This window comes from Schistocerca cancellata, chromosome 10 (assembly GCF_023864275.1).
Source record: "Schistocerca cancellata isolate TAMUIC-IGC-003103 chromosome 10, iqSchCanc2.1, whole genome shotgun sequence".
NCBI lineage: Eukaryota > Metazoa > Arthropoda > Insecta > Orthoptera > Acrididae > Schistocerca > Schistocerca cancellata.
This window is the reverse complement of record NC_064635.1, coordinates 55822310-55844893: the sequence shown is the minus strand read 5'-3', so window position 1 is coordinate 55844893 and position 22584 is coordinate 55822310. Positions and strand designations below refer to the sequence as shown.

The 22584-nt window shown below is 38.8% G+C and overlaps 1 protein-coding gene across 1 annotated transcript in view; it reads left to right on the top strand.

Annotated features, from left to right (window-relative positions):
- The window catches only part of LOC126106102 (serine/threonine-protein phosphatase 6 regulatory ankyrin repeat subunit C-like), a 62108-nt gene extending 39850 nt beyond the window's left edge, over positions 1 to 22258 (top strand). Inside the window, exons 3-6 of the mRNA XM_049912350.1 lie at positions 9674 to 11329; positions 16832 to 16843; positions 18688 to 18708; positions 22091 to 22258. Of these exons, the coding sequence (XP_049768307.1) occupies positions 9674 to 11329; positions 16832 to 16843; positions 18688 to 18708; positions 22091 to 22258 (1857 nt within the window). The remainder of the gene's footprint in view (positions 1 to 9673; positions 11330 to 16831; positions 16844 to 18687; positions 18709 to 22090) is intronic.
- The last annotated feature ends 326 nt before the right edge of the window (positions 22259 to 22584 follow it).

Genomic DNA, 22584 nt, shown 5'->3' with positions numbered 1-22584 from the left:
TCATTTCCAATACTAAAATTCATGTATAATTCTGCATGATTTGCATGAAGCCAACCAATATTTATTTCAATTTCTGTATCTTTGTTTGGATCATTTAAATTATTTTTAGTTTTCGCATTCACAGGGAATGAGTAAAACTGATAACATCCAATTTTATTCATGATTTTGCAATTACTTATTTATTTAGCAATTACTTATTTATTAAGGATAAATTATTAAGTTATTTCTAAAATAACTGTTTCAGTAGCACCATTAAAGTGAATTAAACTATCATTTTCAGCAGTTATAGTCATTTTTAAATCCTGAATTGTATCAAAAATAGGAACATTTACAGGATATTTTGGTTCATAACTTAGTGGTCCACCAAACTCCTCATTATATTTAAATGAAGCAATAATATTAGTTTTTTATGAAAATGATTATTATGTTTTACATACATTCCATCAGCAAGATTAAAATTTATATTAATTAATTCAAAAGGAACTATTTTAGGAACATCTTTAGCTTCAGCTTTTTCATTAGGTAAAACACCTTGATTTTTAAAACCAAGTAAACCTCCAATACTATCTTCTATATCCATATACAATTTTACATCACTTTCATTAGTTATTCTGTATAATATTTAATCTGCTTTAATGTGTATATTCCGTTTTTTCAAATGAATAAATTATTTTAAATTTTTTAAACTATATGAACCTATGGGAATTTCTATCGTTTCTCCATCACAATAAAGTTTACTATTTTCTGTTGTAATATTTGGTGTTAAAAAAAGCTGAATAAAAACCAACTAGGGAAACATTAGTATAAATATCTGATATTGGAACAGTTAATCTTTATCTACTTGTTGAAGATTTATCACACAGTTGAAATAATCTACTCATTTATTACTGAAAAAAATTATTAACCAAATGAACAAAACACATTGGGAGCCAAAAGTAAGAATTCCAAAAAATAAGTTAAGAAACAAACATGGTAAATTTTTACCAAATTCTACTAGGTGTGCAATTATTGGACCAAGTGGTTGTGGAAAAACAACATTAATGATTGATAATTATATTTTAGCTTGAGGATCGTTAAATTGGAATAAAATTAAACATTTATATGTTTATTCAAAAAGCTTAGATCAACCAAAGTATCAAGAATTTATAAAACAATGTAAAAAAATTGATGATAAAATTAATGAAATCATTGTTAGTTTTATTGAAAATAAATGTGAAGAAAATTCAGTTGTTGTATTTGATGATTTTATTTTAGAAAATGAAGACATTGTAAGAGAATATTTTACTAGAGGAACACATAAAGGAGTAGATTGTTTTTATTTAGCTCAAACTTATTCAAAAATACCAAAAAGGTTAGAGACAATCTAAATTCTTTAAAAATATTTAGACAAGATGATACAAATTTAAATCATATTTACAATGAGTTTGTTGGTGGCGATTTAAAGTTTGATAATTTTAAGGAATTGTGTATGAAATGTTGGAATGATGACTTTGTATTTTTCACAATAGATGTCTAGAAAACCAAATGAAGTTAAATTTAGAAATAAAATACAACATTTCTTAACAACATAAATATTAAATAAAAACATTAGCATTAAGTTTAACATTAAACATAAACATAATCACAAATGTAAATGTAAACATGAACATTAAAGATAAACATAACTAATGTTTTTCTTCCTTAATAAATATTTGCAAAGTATGATGAAGAAGTTGTTAAAAAATCTAAACGAAATAGAAAGAAAGCTGAAGAATTAAAAGAACAATTTAAGCTTTGGGAAAAGCAACCAAGAACAGAATATGAGAAATACAAAAAGGAAGATCAACCTGTTATTGATGCTATTGGAAAAGTAAAACAAGGTATTGAAGGTTTAGGTGATAATGTTTGAAAAGCAATTGAAGAAAATAGAGAAGTTTAAAAAGAAATGGTTCTTTATCACTATAAAGAAAATACAATGATATTTTTCCTATTCCTTCAATAGCTTCCGAAACTTCATTTGAAAAAAGATTATTTAATACTGAAAGTCCATCTCCACAAACACGAAAAAGACTTGAAGAAACATTGAAAAATATAGAAGAAATGGAGAAACTAAAATTGAGTCAAAAAAAATTTTACCTCAAATGACATATATTGGTCCAACAATAACAAAGTATATTGGTTCTATCAATGATAAAGATTTTGCATTATGGTTTGAAAATGGCAAACACTATATAGGAGATTCTGAAGTTAAATTTAACAATGACAATATCTTAATCAATCCAAAAAATTATAAAGCAACTGATGACTTAATGAAACTAATGTTGAAGATGAATATGAAACAAATGCTTCTGATAATTATGAAGACAAATGTTATATATCAAAATAATGATCCAAATTCTAATAAATGTAAGTCAAGTAGAAGTGAGAAATATGAACGAATAATCAAACCAATATGGGAAAAAATAAAAAAATCGAAGCCTAAGAAAATGGGTCAAGGATTAGTTCAAATATATTCAGATAAACCAATCGACTATGTTTGGATGAATGATATTTGACAATTAATTGATAGATTAGCAGTAATTCATGGTGAAGAATTAACTGGAAATAAAAAATATAACAATGACAAGTTAGTATTCCAAAAATGTTAACAAATATATTTAGTGGTTTTATTATTGATAATCCAAAACTTAATTAATTATTTAATTAGATTTTTATATAATGTTCCATATACACTTTGTAAAAGTGATAAATATGGAAAAGGATTAGTAAATACTTTAATTAACAACTTACCATTTGAAATGCATCGTCCAGGTTATAATTATTGAAGTACAGGTACACAATTAGAAGAAAAATTAGATAAAGGTGATAAACGACTAAATACATTAGATGTAGCTTGTAAAAAACGTGATATTGCTTATAGAGATAATAAATATTTACAAAAAAAGCATGAAGCTGATAAAGAACTACAATTAACTGCAAAAGAAAGAATGTATGCAGATGATGCTTCATTTGGTGAAAAAGTAGCAGCAACAGCTATTAGTGGAATAATGTATGGAAAACAAAATTAAGAATGGGAATTGCTGTTGATAAACATGGTTGGGGATTATAAACATCTTTAAACTACACAAAAAATCTTTATTATATTTTAACTATATAAATGAATTACTTACAACTGATTATACTTCGCTATCTGGTAGCAAAACTAAACCAAAGTCAATTAAATTAAAGTTAAGAATGATTCAAATGGCTCTGAGCACTATGGAACTTAACATTGGAAGTCATCAGTCAAATTATAGTTAGATAATGAACAATTAAATGGAATTGAACCATTTTTAACAGATGTTCAGAAAAGGAAAAAAGAAAAGAAAGTTGGTGGAAATTTACTTGTTAGATAAGCTATTCCTGTTGTTCAAAAATTATTGTATATCTAACAAAAAAGAAAGATGGTATAGAGCTAACACAACATGAAGGCAGATTTTTACCATTATTATTAGCTGCATTACCTTATTTAGCAACAATTGGTTCTTTGGCTGGTGGATCTGCAGCAATTGGAAATGCAGTTATGAATAAGAGGAAAGCTGATATACAATTAGAAGAACAAACAGTCATAAATTAGAAATGGAAAAAGAAAGCAGGAACTGGAATAAAGAAAACAAATAAATTTCAAATAGTAATTGATAAATATCGTAATACATTAAGTAATTTTGATATAGACGAACTTGATAAAGAATTAAAAATTAAAGACTTTCGTGGTGCATACATGATTGATGAATTACCAAATAAACGATTTTAAATTAAATGTAGTATAGTAAATTGAGATAAATCTGATAATCCTGGTACTCATTGGATTGGTTATTATAAAAATAAAGATAAAATATTTGTTTTTGATTCATTTTGTGGTAATATACCAAAGCAATTAGTTAACTATTTAGGAAAAAGAGAATTATACTACAATACTGAAAGAATTCAAAATTTTGATGAATTAATATGTGGTCATTTATGTATATTTGTTTTAAAATTGCCTTGTGATAATTATAATCTTAATAATAATTAAGATTTAATAAATGGGCATTGTTGCAAATATGATACATTTATTTAAACAAAACCAACAAGTTGTTAATACAACTACATTAAATTTAGAAAAATTTGAAAAAATTGAAGAATTGAAAATATTATTAAACAACTACAATCATCAATAGATCCAAAGAGAACTAATGCAATTAAACAATTTCAAAAAGAATTTAATGTAATTTTAAAAATAACTAAAGAACATATTGGTTTTAAAAATAGAAGACTTGCTAATGTAAATGATCCAACTGATGACAAAGATGTAGTTAATACTTAGAAATAGAATACGTTAAAAAACTGAATACACAAGCATTTTTAACACAGTTCAATAATTATTTTACCAAAAAAGAAGTAGAAAAAGCTTTTTCAGATTATTTTTCAATAGTAGATTTAACTCCATACTTAAAACAATGAAGTAATCTTAAAGAAGATGTATGTGGTAAAAAAATAATGGAATTTACTTTTATGACAAGTGGTGAACATAAAATATACAATTGTGAATATGATTTCATACTTAAGACGATTATTACTGTTGGTAAATATATAAATAGTTTTTAAACTTTGATGATTTTGATATAACAGTAAGTGTAGGTGAAAAACCGATGTCAAACAAATAATAATAATCAATCAATAATGGTACACAAATCAAAGTTTATAACTGTAAAATTGTAACATTCTGTTTAAACTGTTCCTGTAGGTGTAAATATAATTATATTTGGTGAAATAATTTAAAATTTAAAATTTAAAATTTAATAATTTTTTATCTATATAAATGGAAAATCATACTTCATATGACTCTCATATTTATTGTTTAAAGTGTAAAAATTTTACTGATACACATAATCCACACAGAGTGACAAATGAATGTGGAAGAAAAAGAATTGCTGGTCTTTGTACAAAATGTACAAGTAAAAGAAGTAAATTAGTTAAAAAAATTTTTAATGGTGAGGGTTTGAATAATATTAATAATATTCGTGAAAACATAATTAATGAACTACATAAACCAATTAGAAAGAATTTTAAATGAAAAAATGTTGTTTCTTTTGATATAGATGATTTATGGCAAGCTGATCTAGTAGAAATGGATTCAGGTAATTTAAAAGAAATTTCAAAAATAAATAAAGGTTATAAACATTTATTAACAATAATTGATGTTTTTCCAAAATATGCGTTTGCTGTTTGTACTAAAGAAAAAATAAGTAAGAATGTAATTCGCATATTAGTAAAAAAATTTTATAGATAGAAAACCAAATAATTTACAGATGGATAATGGTACAGAATTCTGTAACAAAGAATTAATGAAGAAGTATAACGTTAAACATTATTCAACTTTTTCAGAATTAAAAGCATCTGTCGTTGAACGATTTTAACAGAACACTTAAAGGAAAGATGTGGAAGAAATTTGCTTTACATGGAAATTATAAATGGTTAAATTTAGTTAAAGATCTAATTGATAAATATAAAAATACAAAACATTCTTCAATAAAAATCATTGCAATAGAAGTAAATGAGAAAATTTAAAAATAGGTACTATTGTATCTAATGACCAAGCTAAATTTAAAAAAGGTGACAGAGTTAGAATTAGTAAACTTAAATGTCTTTTTGAAAAAGAATATACAGCTAATTGGTCAGCAGAAATACTTGACATGGAAGGTGTTATTAATTCAAATCGAATTACATCTCAATTAAAACATATAAAAGGTAATTTTTATGATCTAGAACTACAGAAAACAAATATCCAGATGAATGCTTAGTTGAAAAGTTTTAAAAAAGAAAGATAATAAAGTGTATGTTAAATGGTTAGGTTTTGATAATTCACACACTAGTTGGATAAATAATGATTAAGTAATTATATAATAGTTGAGTTTAAATGAAGAATAATTATATTATTAATCAACTGTTCTTGTGTATAGTTATTCAAAATATTGAAATACTTCAAATGACAGACAATCCTTAAATTTTCATTCTTTGATACAGATTTATTGAATTAGGATTATAGTTCAATCATAACATTTCTCCACAATTTGGATGTCTATCTTTGATTTTAAATAGTTGTTTCTATAAATTTTTCCTTATGTTCTAATGACATAATAGTTATATTAACATTCATCATCAAATAATTTTAAATAATGAATGTTAGTCTTATTTTTTTATTAATTTTTTTAGGAACTACATATGGTAATAAACTATTTATTTCTTCATTTTTTACCTATTATTTCTGAAGACGTATGAAGTGTTTCTATCAATTTTTGAATTTGAACATCTTTTAATTGAATTATTTCCTTGTTTAATTTATTTAATGTTTTCAGTTGTTCTATACTATCATCTTTATGTTTTATTTTATCCTTGTAAAAAGTTTTAATTTTATATTATCTAAGTCTTCTAATTGGTGGTAAAATTTCATGAGTAACCCATCTTTTAAATTGTTTATGAAAGACATAAACCAAGTGGATTTTGTTATTATATTAAATATATATATATGGAAATTATAAAGATTCTGTTGTTTATAGAGGACCAAATTGTCATAAAAAGTTTATAGAATGTATAAAACAAAAAGTTGTAGAAATTGGAAAAATATATTCTGAAATTGAAGAAATGAAACCACTTACACTTGATGAATATAAAATGTATCATAAATCTACAGTTTGTACAATATGTAAATGTCATTATACAAAAAAGAATAAAACAGTTTGGCATCATGATCATTTAACTAGAAAATATATTGCTTCATTATTTAATAGTTGTAATTTAAAACTACAACAACCTAATTTTGTATCTATTTATTTACATAATTTATCTGGTTAAGATTCACATCTTTTTGTAAGAGAACTTGTTTATGATAATAAAGAAATATAATTAGTACCAAATAATGAAAATTAATACCTTAGTTTTAGGAAATATATAAAAAAATTGAAATTGTGATTTGTTGATACATTTAGATTTATGGCTTCTTCACTTGATAAACTTTCATCAAACTTAAAAAAAAATAAATTAAAAAATATTAAATAATATTTTTCTACAGAATAATATAGTTTAGTAATTAGAAAAGGTGTTTATACATATGATTACATGGATACGTGGAAAAATTTGAAGAAACACATTTACGAACAAAAGATAAATTTTATAGTGAAATAAGTGGTTGTGACATAAGTGATGAAGGTAATGAACATAAAATTAGTATGGATAAAGTTCAAGATGTATGCTTATAAAGTTGTTGACAAAGTAGAAAAGAAATCAAAAGGAATTAAAAAATGTGTTGTTAAAAACAAAATAAGTTTAGAAGATTATAAAGATTGTTTGTTTAACAATATAGAACAATACAGAAAATTTAATTTAATTAAAAGTGAAAAACATGAAATATATACAATTCAAGTAAACAAAAAAGCACTAAGTCCTAATGATAATAGAATATATCTATTGGAAAGTAAAATAGATACATTACCATATGGTCATTACTCAATGAATAAATATTATATATAAATCTAATAAAAAAATTTTCTATATAAATGGAGACTATAATCAACAAACTCAATGATGTTAGTGTCACAAAAGAGATTAAATAAATAACTGAACTAGAGGTAAATGATTTATACATTGTTACTGATTGTGAATATTTAAATACTAGATATGGAGAAAAAATTTGTTCAGAGCTTGGTAATGATTTTAAAGTAATTTTACCAAATAGATATTACAATTTAATTGATCCTTGGGAACTTGAAATAATTAGAAAAGGGCAAATGAAACTGAAACATAAAGGAATGAAGAAACTTAAAAATAGAAATAATGAATTTCATAAATGTAAAAAAATTTACTTGTGTTAACTAATACATTTTAAGTATTTACTTATGTTCACAATGCGATTTTTTAAAATAATGTACTTTGCTAACTAATTCAGTTTATTTAAGTTATTACGTTCACCTATGGGAAATGTATGTAAAATAAATGATTTTTTATTATAGCTATTATTATATTATTTTATTATATTATATTATTATTAGGTGAAAGGGACAGTAGGATGAGTTTGTATGATCTGGATAATAAGATCAATTTTTTGAAAAATAAAAAATGCGAGTGCTAACGAGCAATTTTTTGTTTTATAAAATTGAGCTAGTGAGCCAGAACATACAAAATCATCCTGCTCTTGCGGATTTTCTGGTGCCCAGTACACACTGTTATGACGATTCATGGTTCCATTAAGTTTAAATTGTGCCTCGTCACTCCACACTACCTTCGTCGCAAATTGTTCATCATCATTTAACATTTGCTGATACCATTCACTAAATTGCATTCAGCAATCAGGATCATCATTAATCGCATGCAGTAATCGTGGAATGCAAACTTTCCACTTTATTCATGTGCACATTGCACAGCAGACTTAACGATCGAACTTGTAGCTGTACGCTGCCTTCCTGATCTTCCTTTGTGAATATCACAAATCGTTCCATCCAATTCAAACTAGTCAGTGACGTGTTTAATTGTTAGCCAGGTTGGCGGTTCCATTTCAAACTCACGCCTCCACTGACGTTGCACTTCAATGGCGCTATCAAACTTGAAAAACCACTTCACAGTACATTTTCGTTGCTAGAATGTCAAGCGTGCTCCAGTCACCTTCTTTTCTCAATACTGAGGTACTAACATCTGTTGAGGCAAAGACCATACTACAACACACCCGTAACTCAAATCGAATGACAATATCGACATCCAGATAGAGCCTGCAAAGAGTATGTGGTGTGCATACTCTAAGACCTTCAAACACACACCATCAGATTATTTGACTGGTTGCTCTAACGAAATAGGTGAGTGTCAGCAATATGTCTCGTGGTCTTACCGTGGCGTGTTTATCTTCTGCCGTTAGGTCAGACGATAGAAATGCCACTTGTATGCTTAGAGTAGCAGATTGACGGTGACCAACTTTAAACAGAACTTGATTAATTTTCACACACATTTATTAAAAATAATAACAAGCATAAAAATTACTTAACTTGGTTCTGGATGCTATTTACAATTGACAGTCTGAAGTTCTATTAGTATTGGTACATTAAACTTATTCTCACATATATCTCTGATACTTGCCAAAAGTGTCTATACATTTATCTTCATGGCTATGTACAGGAATATGGTAATCTTGTTAGGCGCAGACTGAAGCTTGACTATAGACTGGTACAGACAAATGCAGAACTCGTACAGACTGGTACAAACTAATGCAGACTGGTACAGACTGGTGCAGACAAATGCAGACTGACTAATCAGAGGTCTGTACACTCATTATAATACCTCGCGCGTTCATGTATCACTGCGCGAGTGTGATCCGCGAGGAGAAAAGGTTCTACGTTAGCAGCAATCTCATTGGCTGCATTACATATTAATATGCGGATTGGTGGAAGCAGAATTTGGTCCGTCTCTACGGCAGCGCCATCTCGTAGAGCGGAGACGCTGTGTGCTTAGCGGGGCGCGCTCTGGTGGGAAAGTTGTGTACGCACTGACTACGCGGAACTATGTACACCACAGAGTGTATACATTTGTCTGGCAGACTCTTCATTGTTTGTCAAGTAGTGTATAATTTGTGTACATGGAAAAGATATGTGGTTTATGTAGTAAGTGTCTTTTGAGATATGGTGTTTTTCAGGTGCTGAATATGCTCTGGAATATCTACAGTGGCCCAGAAAGAAGAAGTGCGGATGCGGACGATGAGGCCTCTGAGGATTCCAAAGATCACAAGAGCAAGTCTTGGAGAAGAAGGACAGAGCTGCACAGTGCAATACAGAATGGAGACGAAGAGAAAGCCAGGAAGCTCATTCGTGCAGGTACAGATCTCGAAGTGCAGGACGAAAATGGAGAGAGTGCTCTGCATTACGGAGCGAAAGCTGGAGCCTCGAACGTCGTGAAGCTACTCATTGAGGCTGGTGTGTCTCTGGAGGCCCGAGACGACGGTGGACGGACTGCTCTGCACTGTGCCGCGCGCCAGGCCAGTGGAATATGTGCGCGGCTGCTGGTAAGCGGCGGCGCAGAGCTCGACGTTCGGGACCACACCGGCGCGACACCACTGCACACTGCGGCGGGAGCAGATGCTGACGAAGTCGCCGGAGTGCTCACCCGAGCTGGTGCAGACCTCAAGGCGCGCGACAACGATGGAATGTCACCGCTGCACTACGCTGCGCTCCAGGGAAGCGTAAAATGCGCTCGGTTGCTCGTTCGCAAAGGTGCGAGTGTACACAGGCAGGACAGGTTTGGTGCAACTCCTCTTCACCACGCAGGGGGAGGAAAGGTCGCGGATGTGGTCAGCGTACTGCTCGAGGCCGGGGCGCGACTGCATCTTCGCGACGAAGACGGAATGACGGCCTTGCACTATGCTGCGGATAAGGGCGGCGCAAAATGCGTTTGGTTGCTCGTTAGTAGCGGTGCAGCCGTGAACGAGCAAGACAACTTCGGCAAGACACCCCTCCATTACGCGGTAAAAGCGAATGCCGCAGGCGTCGCCGAGTTACTTATCGACGTTGGAGCGTCTCTGAATATGCGCGACACACACGGCAAGACGGCGTTACACTATGCGGCACATAAAGGTGGGGCGGAGTGCGCTTCGGTGCTGGTCAGTGCGGGAGCAGATGTGAACGTGCGCGACACAGCTGGGGCCACCCCTCTGCACTATGCGGCAGAGGAAAACGCCACGGCCGTCATCGAGCTACTGGTTCAGTCCGGCGCCCGTCCGCACAGCCGCAATGAGGACGGGGTAACAGCTTTGCACTATGCTGCGTCTCGGGGCAGCGCACAAGATGCCCGGCTGCTTATCAGAGATATCGTACACGTGAATGCGCCAGACAAGGATGGCGCAACACCCTTGCACTATGCTGCACGTGCCGGTAATGCCGACTGCGCTTCACTCCTCGTCCGCGCCGGCGCAGACATTCGCATCCAGGACGCTGGCGGCCTCACAGCCCTTCACTATGCCGCGCGTGCACCTAACCCACAATGCATTTTGTTCCTCATACGCGCTGGATCGAATGTGGATGTACGAGACAAGAAGGGCGCAACGGCACTCCACTACGCAGCGATGTCAGACAAGGCGATTTCTCTCGGCAAGGATGGACTAATTGACGGTGCGGCGGAATGTGTCAAGTTGTTGCTTGCATCGGGCGCATGCTCGGGCACCCGAGACGAGCAAGGGAAAACCGCGCTACACTACGCCGTGTCTGCCAGGAACTTGGCTTGCGTGGCGCTTCTCATAGATGCCGGCTGGGATGTGCTGGCCACAGACAAAAGTGGCGAGGCAGCGCTGCACTGTGCTGTACGAGCAGACATCTCAATATGCTTCACTCTGCTGCTACGTTCTCTTGCCACAAATTCGACATCTTGGAGATAGAAGTGGGTAATAAGTAGAACCCGGATTTTATGTTCGAGAGTGGTTTGATAAGCCTGATAAAAAGGCAAGAAAAAGTGTTTGCTTCGTAACCCACTTATCTTCCTTCTCCTTTGAGGAGTATTGCACTTGGTCCATCGATCCTCCAGCTTTCTCATCCCATCGGAAAAATAGGTTCTGTTGTGTTGGCAGAAGAGCCAACACCGTCTTACTAAAAGAGGCTGAAATGCGTGCGTTTTAGCTCACGCAGGCTGGCGTGAGGAGGGAAGAACTATACTGACGTGAGGTCTGGAACATGACAATGAATGAGAGTTCAGAAAGCGGACGTAATTAGTTTGATACTTAACTTTAATCCATTATGATGAACGTCGCTCTTGACGGTACATGATTCACAATATTATCAGTTCAGAATACATACGTAGTAACAATATGGTGCCTTGCTAGGTCGTAGCAAATGACGTAGCTGAAGGCTATACTAAACTGTCGTCTCTGCAAATGAGAGCGTATGTAGGCAGTGAACCATCGCTAGCAAAGTCGGCTGTACAACTGGGGCGAGTGCTAGGGAGTCTCTCTAGACTAGATCTGCCGTGTGGCGGCGCTCGGTCTGCAATCACTGATAGTGGCGACACGCGGGTCCGACGTATACTATCACACAGCTTCTTCACAGCCAGTCCTCCGTGCAGGATATTACGCACTTGCTCAGTGGAGATCCCTACAGTCTCAGCAATCTCACGAACTTTTATCCGGCGGTCTTGCATTACCATATCATGGATTTTGTCCATGGTTTCCTTTGAGGTGACCTCAGTTGAACAGCGTCTTTCGTCTTTGGTGCTCGTCCGACCACATTTAAGTTCATAAATCCAAAAGTAAATGGTCTTCGATGATGGTGTAGAGGTCGCGAACTTTAGCCAGTTCTATTTTGATTTGTACAGCAGTCCAACCCTTCAAATGTAAATGTTTATAACAGCATAAAGCTCGGTTTTCTCCATTTTCAGTCACAGTGGACTCACTGACCAATTCATATGGCTGCCAACAACGAACTGTGCACTGTACATTGTTGAAATTCTTTGTACGATCCTTGGAAATATCAAGCTTATCAACCATTAAGGTGCAACAACAATGTTCCATTTTTTCATGGGAATTTATCAGACTCATCAGACCACCTTTGAAGTATCAAATTAAGTATTATGTAGTAAATGTGTATTTAAAATTTGTGAAATATGTAAACAAACATGTATTGAAGAAATTATATGTAAAAGCAAAATTTCATTTTGTTTTATTTGTCACAAAATAAAAGTTCGCAGGTAGGCTAGTCCAACAAGTTTGTTAATTCTTAACCATTTCACTTCTGCTACAAAATACTGAAGTACAGGTGTCGCCTCTTGAAGCACTCCGCCACACACCGTTGGGTGGCTTGCGGAGTATAAATGTAGATGTAGATTTAAGTTAGACTGGAAGGGGATGCACAATTAATTATAATATTCTTTAAAATTCCTGGCAGATTAAAACTGTGTGCCGGACCGACACTCGAACTCGGGACCTTTGCCTTTCGCGGGCATGTGTTGGTAGAGCACTTACCCACGAAAAGCAAAGGTGCCGAGTTCGAGTCTCGGTCCGGCACACAGTTTTAATTTGCCAGGAAGTTTCATATCAGCGCACACTCCGCTGCAGAGTGAAAATCTCATTCTGGAAACATCTCCCAGGTTTTGGCTAGGCCATGTCTCGGCAATATCCTTTCTTTCAGCATTGCTAGTTCTGCAAGGTTCGCAGGAGAGCTTCTGTAAAGTTTGGAAGGTAGGAGACGAGCTACTGGCAGAAGTAAAGCTGTGAGGACGGGGCGTGAGTCGTGCTTGGGTAGCTCAGTTCGGGTTCGATTCCCGGCTGGATCGGAGATTTTCTCCGCTCAGGGATTGGGTGCTGTGTAGTCCTAATCATCATCATTTTGCCGGCACGGTAACTCAGCGTGTTCCGTCAGAGGGTTAGCTGCCCTCTGCAACAAAAAAACTAAGTTAATGGATCAACGACGAACTGAAACGGGTGCCTTGCGACGTCCACCCCGAGCAGATTAAAAAAAAAAAAAAAAAAAAAAAAAGGTTAGTAGAGTAGAGCAATTGCCCGTGAAAGGCAAAGGTCCCGAGTTCGAGTCTTCGTCAGACACACAGTTTTAATCTGCCAGGAAGTTTCACGTCAGCGCACACTCCGCTGCTGAGTGAAAATCTCATTCTATAATATTCTTTTCCAAATGTTCTGTTGCCATGCATAGTAACGTCTCTGACAATATGTTTTCATATGGAGAAAGATCGCTCAGTTGCTCAAGAAGTCAAGGATGCATATTCATATAGAGCGATTATGCAAGAAATAATATTCTCAGGGGGTTCTACAACTTCGTCACTAAAGAAGCTTGACTAGCTAACAATATCAGGGGTTTTATTCAGCATATGTTGCAGTTTGCTGGAAACTACACCACCCACTTCGGCTGGTCAACACTGGCCTTCCAGACTGCGTCTTCGATCTTGCGATCTATGAAACTGAACTGAGCTCTTTATAACAGTTGAATATTGACAAGGATTCACTGACAGACACTGCAGTATCAGAAGAAAATTTCTCCGTCACTGTCTTCACAGCTTCGAAGCGCTTACTGTAGAAAATCACAAGTTGAGTCCATGCTGTCCACCTTATTACTGTGTCACTGGCTCCACAGGCAGAGGTACATAAGGTAGCTACTGCTTGTAGGGATGTACATGATAAGAACATTTCAAGAAAACCTGCCTCCTTGCGATATCTGTGCATCTACTTCTGGGAAATGATGTCTGTCCCTGCCACTCATTGCAATGTATGAGCCGTACATGTAACATGCACTAGGTTTGAATCACCAGCAGGACAGAGTACCTTAAGTCCATCAACTGTTGAAGCATTTGTTGCCTACAAAGATTTACAATAAATTAAATACCGATGAAACTGCTTACAGCTTCCGTCGTCTCATGAGCAGAAATACACTACTGGCCATTAAAATTGCTACACCAAGAAGAAATGCAGATGATAAACGGGTATTGGACAAATATATTCTACTAGAACTGACATGCGATTACATTTTCACGAAATTTGGGGGCATAGATTCTGAGAAATCAGTACCCAGAACAACCACCTCTGGCCGCAATAACGACCTTGATACGCCTGGGCATTGAGTCAAACAGAGCTTGGAAGCGTGTACATGTACAGCTGACCATGCAGCTTCAACACGATACCACAGCTCATCAAGAGTGGCGTATTGTGACGAGCCAGTTGCTCGGCCGCCTTTGACCAGACGTTTTCAATTTCTGAGAGATCTGGAGAATGTGATGACCAGGGCAGCAGTCGAACATTTTCTGTATCCAGAAAGGCCCGTAGAGGACCTGCAACATGCGGTCGTGCATTATCCTGCTGGAATATAGTGTTTCGCAGGGCTCGAATGAAGGTAGAGCCACGGGTCGTAACACATCTGAAATGTAACTTCTACTGTTCAATGTGCCGTCAATGCGAACAAGAGGTGACCGAGATGTGTAACCAATGGCTCCCCATACCGGGTGATACGCCAGTATGGCAATGACGAATACGCACATCCAATGTGCGTTCACCGCGATGTCACCAAACACGGATGCGGCCATCATGATGCTGTAAACAGAACATGGATTCATCCGAAAAATGACGTTTTGTCATTGGTGCACCCAGGTTCGTCGTTGAGTACACCATCGCAGGCGCTCCCGTCTGTGACGCAACGTCAAGGGGAACGGCAGCCACGGTCTCCGAGCTGAGAGTCCATGCTGCTGCAACGTCGTCGAACTGTTCCTGCAGATGGTTGCTGTCTTGCAAACTTCCACATATGTTAACTCAGAGATCGAGACGTGGCTGCACGATCCGTTACAGCCATGCGGATAAGATGCCTGTCATCTCGACTGCTAGTGATACGAGGCCGTTGGGGTCCAGCACGGCGTTCCGTATTACCCTCCTGAACCCACCGATTCCATATTCTGCTAACAGTCATTGGATCTCGACCAACGCAAGCTGCAATTTTACAAATCTTTAACATATTGCAGCGTGTCAGCAACTGTGAAATGTACAGCAAATAAACAATTTTCAGCCTTCAGTTGCAAGGTAATTTTACTCGTTTACCTAGGTTTCGATTCCAGTAATGGAATCTTCTTCAGAACAAAAAATGAAATTATTTTGTGAGCCAAACACTGGCCATGTCACAGATTAAAAATTAAAACATTAAAGACGCATAATCATAAGATTATGTCAGTCAAAATTAAAACCATTAGGGCGAACGTAGACGGAGCTGCGCCGGCCATAAATCAGGACCACACAAAATAATTTCATTTTTTGTTCTGAAGATGATTCCATTACTGGAATCGAAACCTAGGTAAACGAGTAAAATTACCTTGCAACTGAAGGCTGAAAAATTGTTTATTTGCTGCAAGCTGCAATGTCGCGATACGATAAACCGCAATCGCGATAGGCTACAATCCGACCTTTATCAAAGTCGGAAACGTGATAGTACGCATTTCTTCTCCTTATACGAGGCTTCACAACAACGTTTCACCAGGCGACTCCGGTCAACTGCTGTTTGTGTATGAGTAATCGGATGGAAACTTTCCTCATGTCAGCACGTTGTAGGTGTCGCCACCGGAGCCAACCTTGCGCGAATGCTCTGAAAAGCTAATCATTTGCATATAATTATAATGTAATTCTTCATGCTTTCCCCGCGATCTGTTGACATCTTGGATATTCGGGAATCCAGCCGGATGTTCGCGACGTTCTCGCACGATATTTCAACAGCGTGCCTCGCTGTCTTCTTCAGGTGCTACCTGAGACTGATCCTTGGGTCGATCGAGTCCTGTATTTATGCCTGGGAGGAGCTGGGCGTTCCCTAATCGGTCCGCGCCGGGTCGAGTGTTCCATCTGTGGTCCGCGCCCACCAGACTCGGCTTCAATGGACCCCTCCAGTCGCAGATGTTCCGACTGCCGTCGGCACCCGTTCTGGCCGTCCTCAACGGATGTGGTTATCATCTGAGGTGTGTCAGACCTGGTCTGAGATGTTGGGTACTCTATCTCCTGACTGTTACTATGATTTCCACTTCTGTTTCGTGCTGGGCGCTCCCTAATCGGTCCGCGCCGCCTCGTGTGTTCCGTCTGAGGTCCGCGCCCGCCAGACACGGCTACATAGTCTCCCTCTGGTCGCTGGTGTTCCCTCCGCCGTCCGCGCCCGGCCTGGCCGTCTTCTGAAGTCGAGTTCATGATCTGGGGTGTGTCAGATCTGGTCTCCAATGTCAGACACCTTGTCTCACGGCTGTTCTCTCGGTCTCCACTTCTATTTCTTGTAGAATCCCGGAGTGTCCTGCGTTGAGTTTTCACAAGCTCAAGCGCTGGATTCCAGGCAGTGCTGATTTGGTATCCCGAGTCACGGTTGATTAGATTGTCTGTGACCTTAATCTCAATGGCTTCTTTAATTACACTGTCCCAAAATCTTGAGGTCTGTGTCACAATCTTGGTGTCATTGTAAGCCATTGAATGACCAAGTTCCAGACAATGCTCTGCTATGGCTGATTTAGTTGCCTGCCTGAGTCTGGTATGTCTCTGGTGTTCTTTACACCTGATGTTCACAGTTCTGGTGGTCTGGCCAATGTATGACATCCCACACTGGCATGGTATGTTGTAAATACCTGGCTTGCGTAGCCCCAGGTCATCTTTTACATTCCCCAGCATAGCCCCAATTTTGGTGGGTGGGCAAAATATGCTCTTGATGTCATATTTCTGGAGAATCCTGCTGATCTTGGCGGAGATAGGTCCGGCATATGGCAGGTATGCCATCTTCTTTGCCTCTTCTGGTTCTTCTTCTTGATCCTTTGGCTGGTTAGCAAGTTGAAGTGCCTTCTGGATATCTCTAGAGGAGTACCCATTCCTGCTGAACACTGATTGTAAGTGTTCTATTTCTGTGGCCAGACTATCAGGATCTGACAGAGTTTGTGCTCTGTGGACCAGTGTTTTGAGCACTCCATTCTTCTTTGCCGGATGGTGGCAACTGCTGGCTTGTAGGTGTAAGTCAGTGTGCGTAGGTTTGCGGTACACACTGTGTCCAAATGTGCCATCTGCCTTTCTCTTCACCAGAACATCCAAGAATGGAAGTAGTCCATCCTTCTCCATTTCCATTGTGAACTGAATGTTCGGATGGCAAGAGTTCAGATGTAGCAGGAACTCATCTAACTTCTCTCTACCATGGGGCCAGATGACAAAGGTATCATCCACATACCGAAAAAAGCACTTGGGCTGATATGTGGCTGAAGAGAGTGCCTCCTCTTCAAACCTTTCCATAAATAGGTTGGCCACCACTGGTGATAGAGGGCTGCCCATAGCCACCCCTTCTGTTTGTTCATAAAATTGACCCCCATATAGGAAGTACGTCGAGGTGAGTACATGCCTGAATAGATCAAGGAGAGCCCCATCGAACTTCTCTCCAATAAGCTCAAGTGACTCCTTCAGTGGTACCCGTGTGAAGAGAGACACCACATCGAAACTAACCATGATGTCTGTGTCTGTGATGTGTTGCTGGCCCAGTCGTTGCAGGAAATCCTCTGAGTTCCGGATGTGATGTGCACATTTACCCACATGTGGTGTCAACATCATCTTCAGGTATTTCGCAGTAGGGTAAGTTGCTGCGCCAATATTGCTGACAATAGGTCGCAGTGGAGCCCCATCCTTATGTGCAGAACTTTTACTCACTCCAACCTCTTGGGCAATCTCTCGCACGGTCAAACGATGATACGCCATCATCAAATTTTGCACCCTCTGAACAGCAGCTGCTCTGCGAGCAGTTTGGGGCCTGCCAGAACGCTGGTGACTCTCCGCTGATGTGCGGCCATTTTTGAATCGGTTGAACCACTCCTTAATTTGTGTTACACCCATCGCATCTTCTCCAAACACCTGCTGAATCTTGTGAACTGTTTCGCTTTGAGAATCACCAAGCTTTTGGCAGACTTTGATGCAGTGTCTTTGCTCAACACGTTCAGTCATCTTGAGAGACTCGGCAATCCGGCGAACACGTTGTGTAGAAACTCGCTCAGCGACCGACAGGCAGCGGCTGACGCGCTGCAAGGCAGGGACGAAATCCACGCGTGCGCATAAAGGTCTCTTCCTTTACTGTGTACAATGGCGCCGTGCTGTCGTGTCTATTCTGCGCGGGAAAATCAAAGGTCGGATACGTTTTAGACAGACCTCGTATTTGACGATGCTGGCGTTGATTTTGTGTTTAGCGTTTGACGATGCCACTATGGCTCCAGTATATTGGGGCATCTTTTAAAACAGATCTGAAGATGGTCATCATAGACCGAAACCGGTAGTCTGATGACAAAAAATTTATTACTGTAGACGTGAACTACACGAAATTTATTCTACATTTGGGTCACTGTTCAATTCACGACCATGTCACAGCTTGTGTTTCAATAATAAGGGCCCCAATGAAAAAATGAAATTAAAATGTCGTCTGAAGCACTTTTTAGAGCTTCAATGATGGAAATCTTTCTATTATTTATATTCTCCAATGCTAGGCGTAACTGTTCATCTGTTCAATTGCGACACTACCATCCTCCAACACTTCTCGTGTATACTCTACATAACAAAGGAAAAATGGACAACAAGTTAGTAGCACACACAAACACTCATCCCCATAAGTGCTGACTTCTCACAACTTCATGTATTTTTTTCCTTTATTGATTTTCGATTCCCCCACCCCCCTCCCCTCCCAGAGGGGAGCGGGGTGGACTGACAGCAGCTTAATACGGTGCTCTACAGCCGAGAGAAGGGATAAATATACAATGGTAAGATAACAAACAATATAAAGAAAGGCGATAAAACGGTGACTTTGTTAATAACAGTACGAGGGTGAGTCAAATTTTACTAAACGCTTTCTCCGTAAATTACGAGAGTGAGTCAATTGAAAACCTTAAATTCGTAATAACAAATCGAAATTTCGCGCCGTTATCCTGTAATTTGGTAAGCGTGCTACAAACAGCGTGCAGAATGGCCTGTAGGTGGCAGCATAGTGCAGATGCACACATACCGTCGCAGTATCAGTATACAGATGGCCGTCCCACTTGCGACTTGCACCAGGGAAGTACAGCGTTCTGTTATTCGGTTTTTGCGTAGTGGAAGTGTGAAACCTATTGAAATTCATCGCCGAATGAAGGTTCAGTACGGTGATGCATGTTTGTCACAGCAGCAACTCTACGAATGGAGTAGGAAGTTCGCAAATGGTGTGACTTCAGTGGAAGATGCTCCTCGTCTAGTTCAGGCACAATGAGTTGTGACTCCACATAACATTGCAGCAGTTGAAGCCATAGTGAAGGAAAACCGCCGAATGACACTGAATGACATTGCAGCCTGTTTGCAGATTAGTCATGGGTCAGCACACCACATTGTGCATGATGTGCTCCCGTTTCACAAAGTGTCTGCAAGATGGGTGCCACAGCAGCTGACTCCAGAAATGAGAGAACGGCGTGTTGGTGCTTGTGAAGAACTTCTTCGGCGCTTTGAACGAGAATGTGATGGCTTCCTTGCTAGAATCGTTACTGGGGACGAAACCTGGGTTCACTTCCACCATCCGGAAACGAAGAGAGCGAGCAAGAAATGGCGCCATTCCTCATCACCAAAACCAAAGAAGTTTCGAACAGTACCGTCAGCAGGGAAGGTTATGCTGACTCTCTTTTGGGACGAAAAAGGCGTCATTTTGGAGCATTACAAGCCTAGAGGGACCACTGTTACCAGTGCATCATACACAGATCTCCTAAGAAAATCATCTGCGGCCTGAAATGAAATCAAAGAGACGTGGATTGTGTCAGCAGGTGTCCTATTGCAATATGACAATGCAAGGCCCCACACTGCCCGTACAACAGCTGCAACAATCATAGAAATGTATTTTGAGCGTCTTCCTCATCGACCATGCTCACAAGCCCTTGCCCCAAGTGATTTCCATGTATTTGGACCACTCAAAGACGCAATGAGAGGAAAGAAGTTCCGTTCTGATGAAGAGGTATGCCATGCGGTGCATGAGTGGTTGCACAGACTACCAAAATAATTTTTTTCTAAAGGAATTTATGCACTTGGTAAGTGCTGGAGGACTTGCATTGAGCGTGGGGGAGGTTATGTTGAAAAGTGATACAGCTCTGTACCACTTCTGCACAATAACTAATATTTAAAAAAATATTTAAGGTTTTCATTTGACTCACCCTCGTAAAATGGCGGAAAGTTGAGGAATTTAAAATATAAAAACACGGCGTTGATTATAAGGATGAAGACACACATTAAGTAGACAGGCACATTGAAAAAACACGGTGACAGTCTGGAGTCTGTTTGCATGAGATAAAAAACACAACTAGCGACAGTATGATGGCTGTTTGTAACACTGAAGGGGACGCACATAACTGAACATTCACTGAAAACAGCAGTATAGTCGACACGGCAGCAGATGGGAGCGGGGAAAGGACCCGGACCGATGAGGGGGAAAAAAGTGGGGAGAAGTGGAAAAGAAAAAGGGGGGAGTCGATGGAGGGACATAGAAAAAGGGGTAGCTGAGCAGATGCGAGAAGGATTGGGGAAGGCATGGGAGGGGAAAGCAAAGGACTCGAGGGGAGAGAAGGGAGTCAGAGAGAGGATAGGCAGGGAAGAACACGATGGAAGGGGGGAGAGGGAGCGGAGGAAGAGGACAGAGGGAGGGAGAGGGAGGTGAGGATCAGATAGGATAAATGGTGGGAGAGACGGCATCATCTGGGAGGGGGAGTTGGTGGAAGCCACCTCAGGAAAGGAGATGATGGGTATACAGGTGGAGGGTAGGGGGGACACAACAGTGAAGGTGCAGTAGCGTGGAAGGTGTTGGAGAGGAGAGGAGCAACTACTGGATGAGGGGTATCGAGGTGGTGGGAGGTGTAGAGGACACAGATACGTTCTAGGAAAAGCAGCAGATGGGGGAAAGGAGTGAGGTCATAGAAGATCTGCATGGGGGATGGGAGGCGTAAACGAAAGGTGGAGTGCATGGCGCTCAGTGATCTGGAGGGACTCATAGAATTTTGGGGGGGGGGGGGGGGAGGCGGGAAACGTTCCTACACAGCCATCTTCCAAACTGTTACAGCATTGATGGACTAATTCACCTTCCCGTGATTTAAATTACACTACAGTGAACAAACAAGACTATACTCCAGTTATCCATAAAACTGATGAAGCAGCCACCAATTTAAAGTACAGATAGCAGCGATGAGGCGAAATAAACAAAGGAATGTGTCCAACGTGAGGGTTGACAACACTAGTGAACTTTAGCGAGTAGATGGAACGCCCTACTTCCACAGAAAAACCGCTAGATGGGACGCAAGAGTCAAATCCGACGTTGGCACATTCTCGCCCACCTAGGTACACTGTCACCCAGTTCGACGATAATTGTAGAAAAAGGGACAGGTTACTTAAGGAAATAAATAAACGATAGGTCAGAGAGGAGTACGCGCATTTATTAAAGGGCTCAGTTTGGGTGTCAGTAGGCTGACCAGTAGAGTCTCTAGCCAGGCTGCGGATCGGCGGCGGTTGCTGGCTGACCGGGTCTCGTCCGGATATCTGTTCATCGTTTGGACGATCCAGTCGTGGTAGAAACCCACGAACATGTGGACGTTCCAGACGGCCGGCGCGCCGCAGTACCAAAACGTGCAGTTCTCGTACCTGGCGCTTACGATGAGTCCAAACTGGATGACCCTACCGGCGCAGAAGATAGGTCCACCAGAGTCCCCGGAGCAGGCGGACTTCGTCTTCACATCGAAGGTGCAGAGCCCGTTGTCCTGTGGATAGCGACAGGTGTCAGTCCGTCTCACCCATCACATGCATACCTACGACCCTGGTAGACAGTCAAATCTTTCTACACTTTTTTGGATTCTGTATTTCAACTGCCAAAATGGTACCACTATAGGATCAGTTCGTTGTTGGACAAATGTCTCAAACTGAGATGAGTGTCTCTGGTTTGGAAACGAACTAGCCATAAGTTACAAGTCAAAATCATTCTGATACCTTTGACAGCGGAATATATGTACCGGTGCTGTTGTAGGTAAGAATGTAGGGTACGCAACTTTCAGTGGTGGTAGAAAGGACCAAAACAAGAAAAAATGTTTCGTAAACAT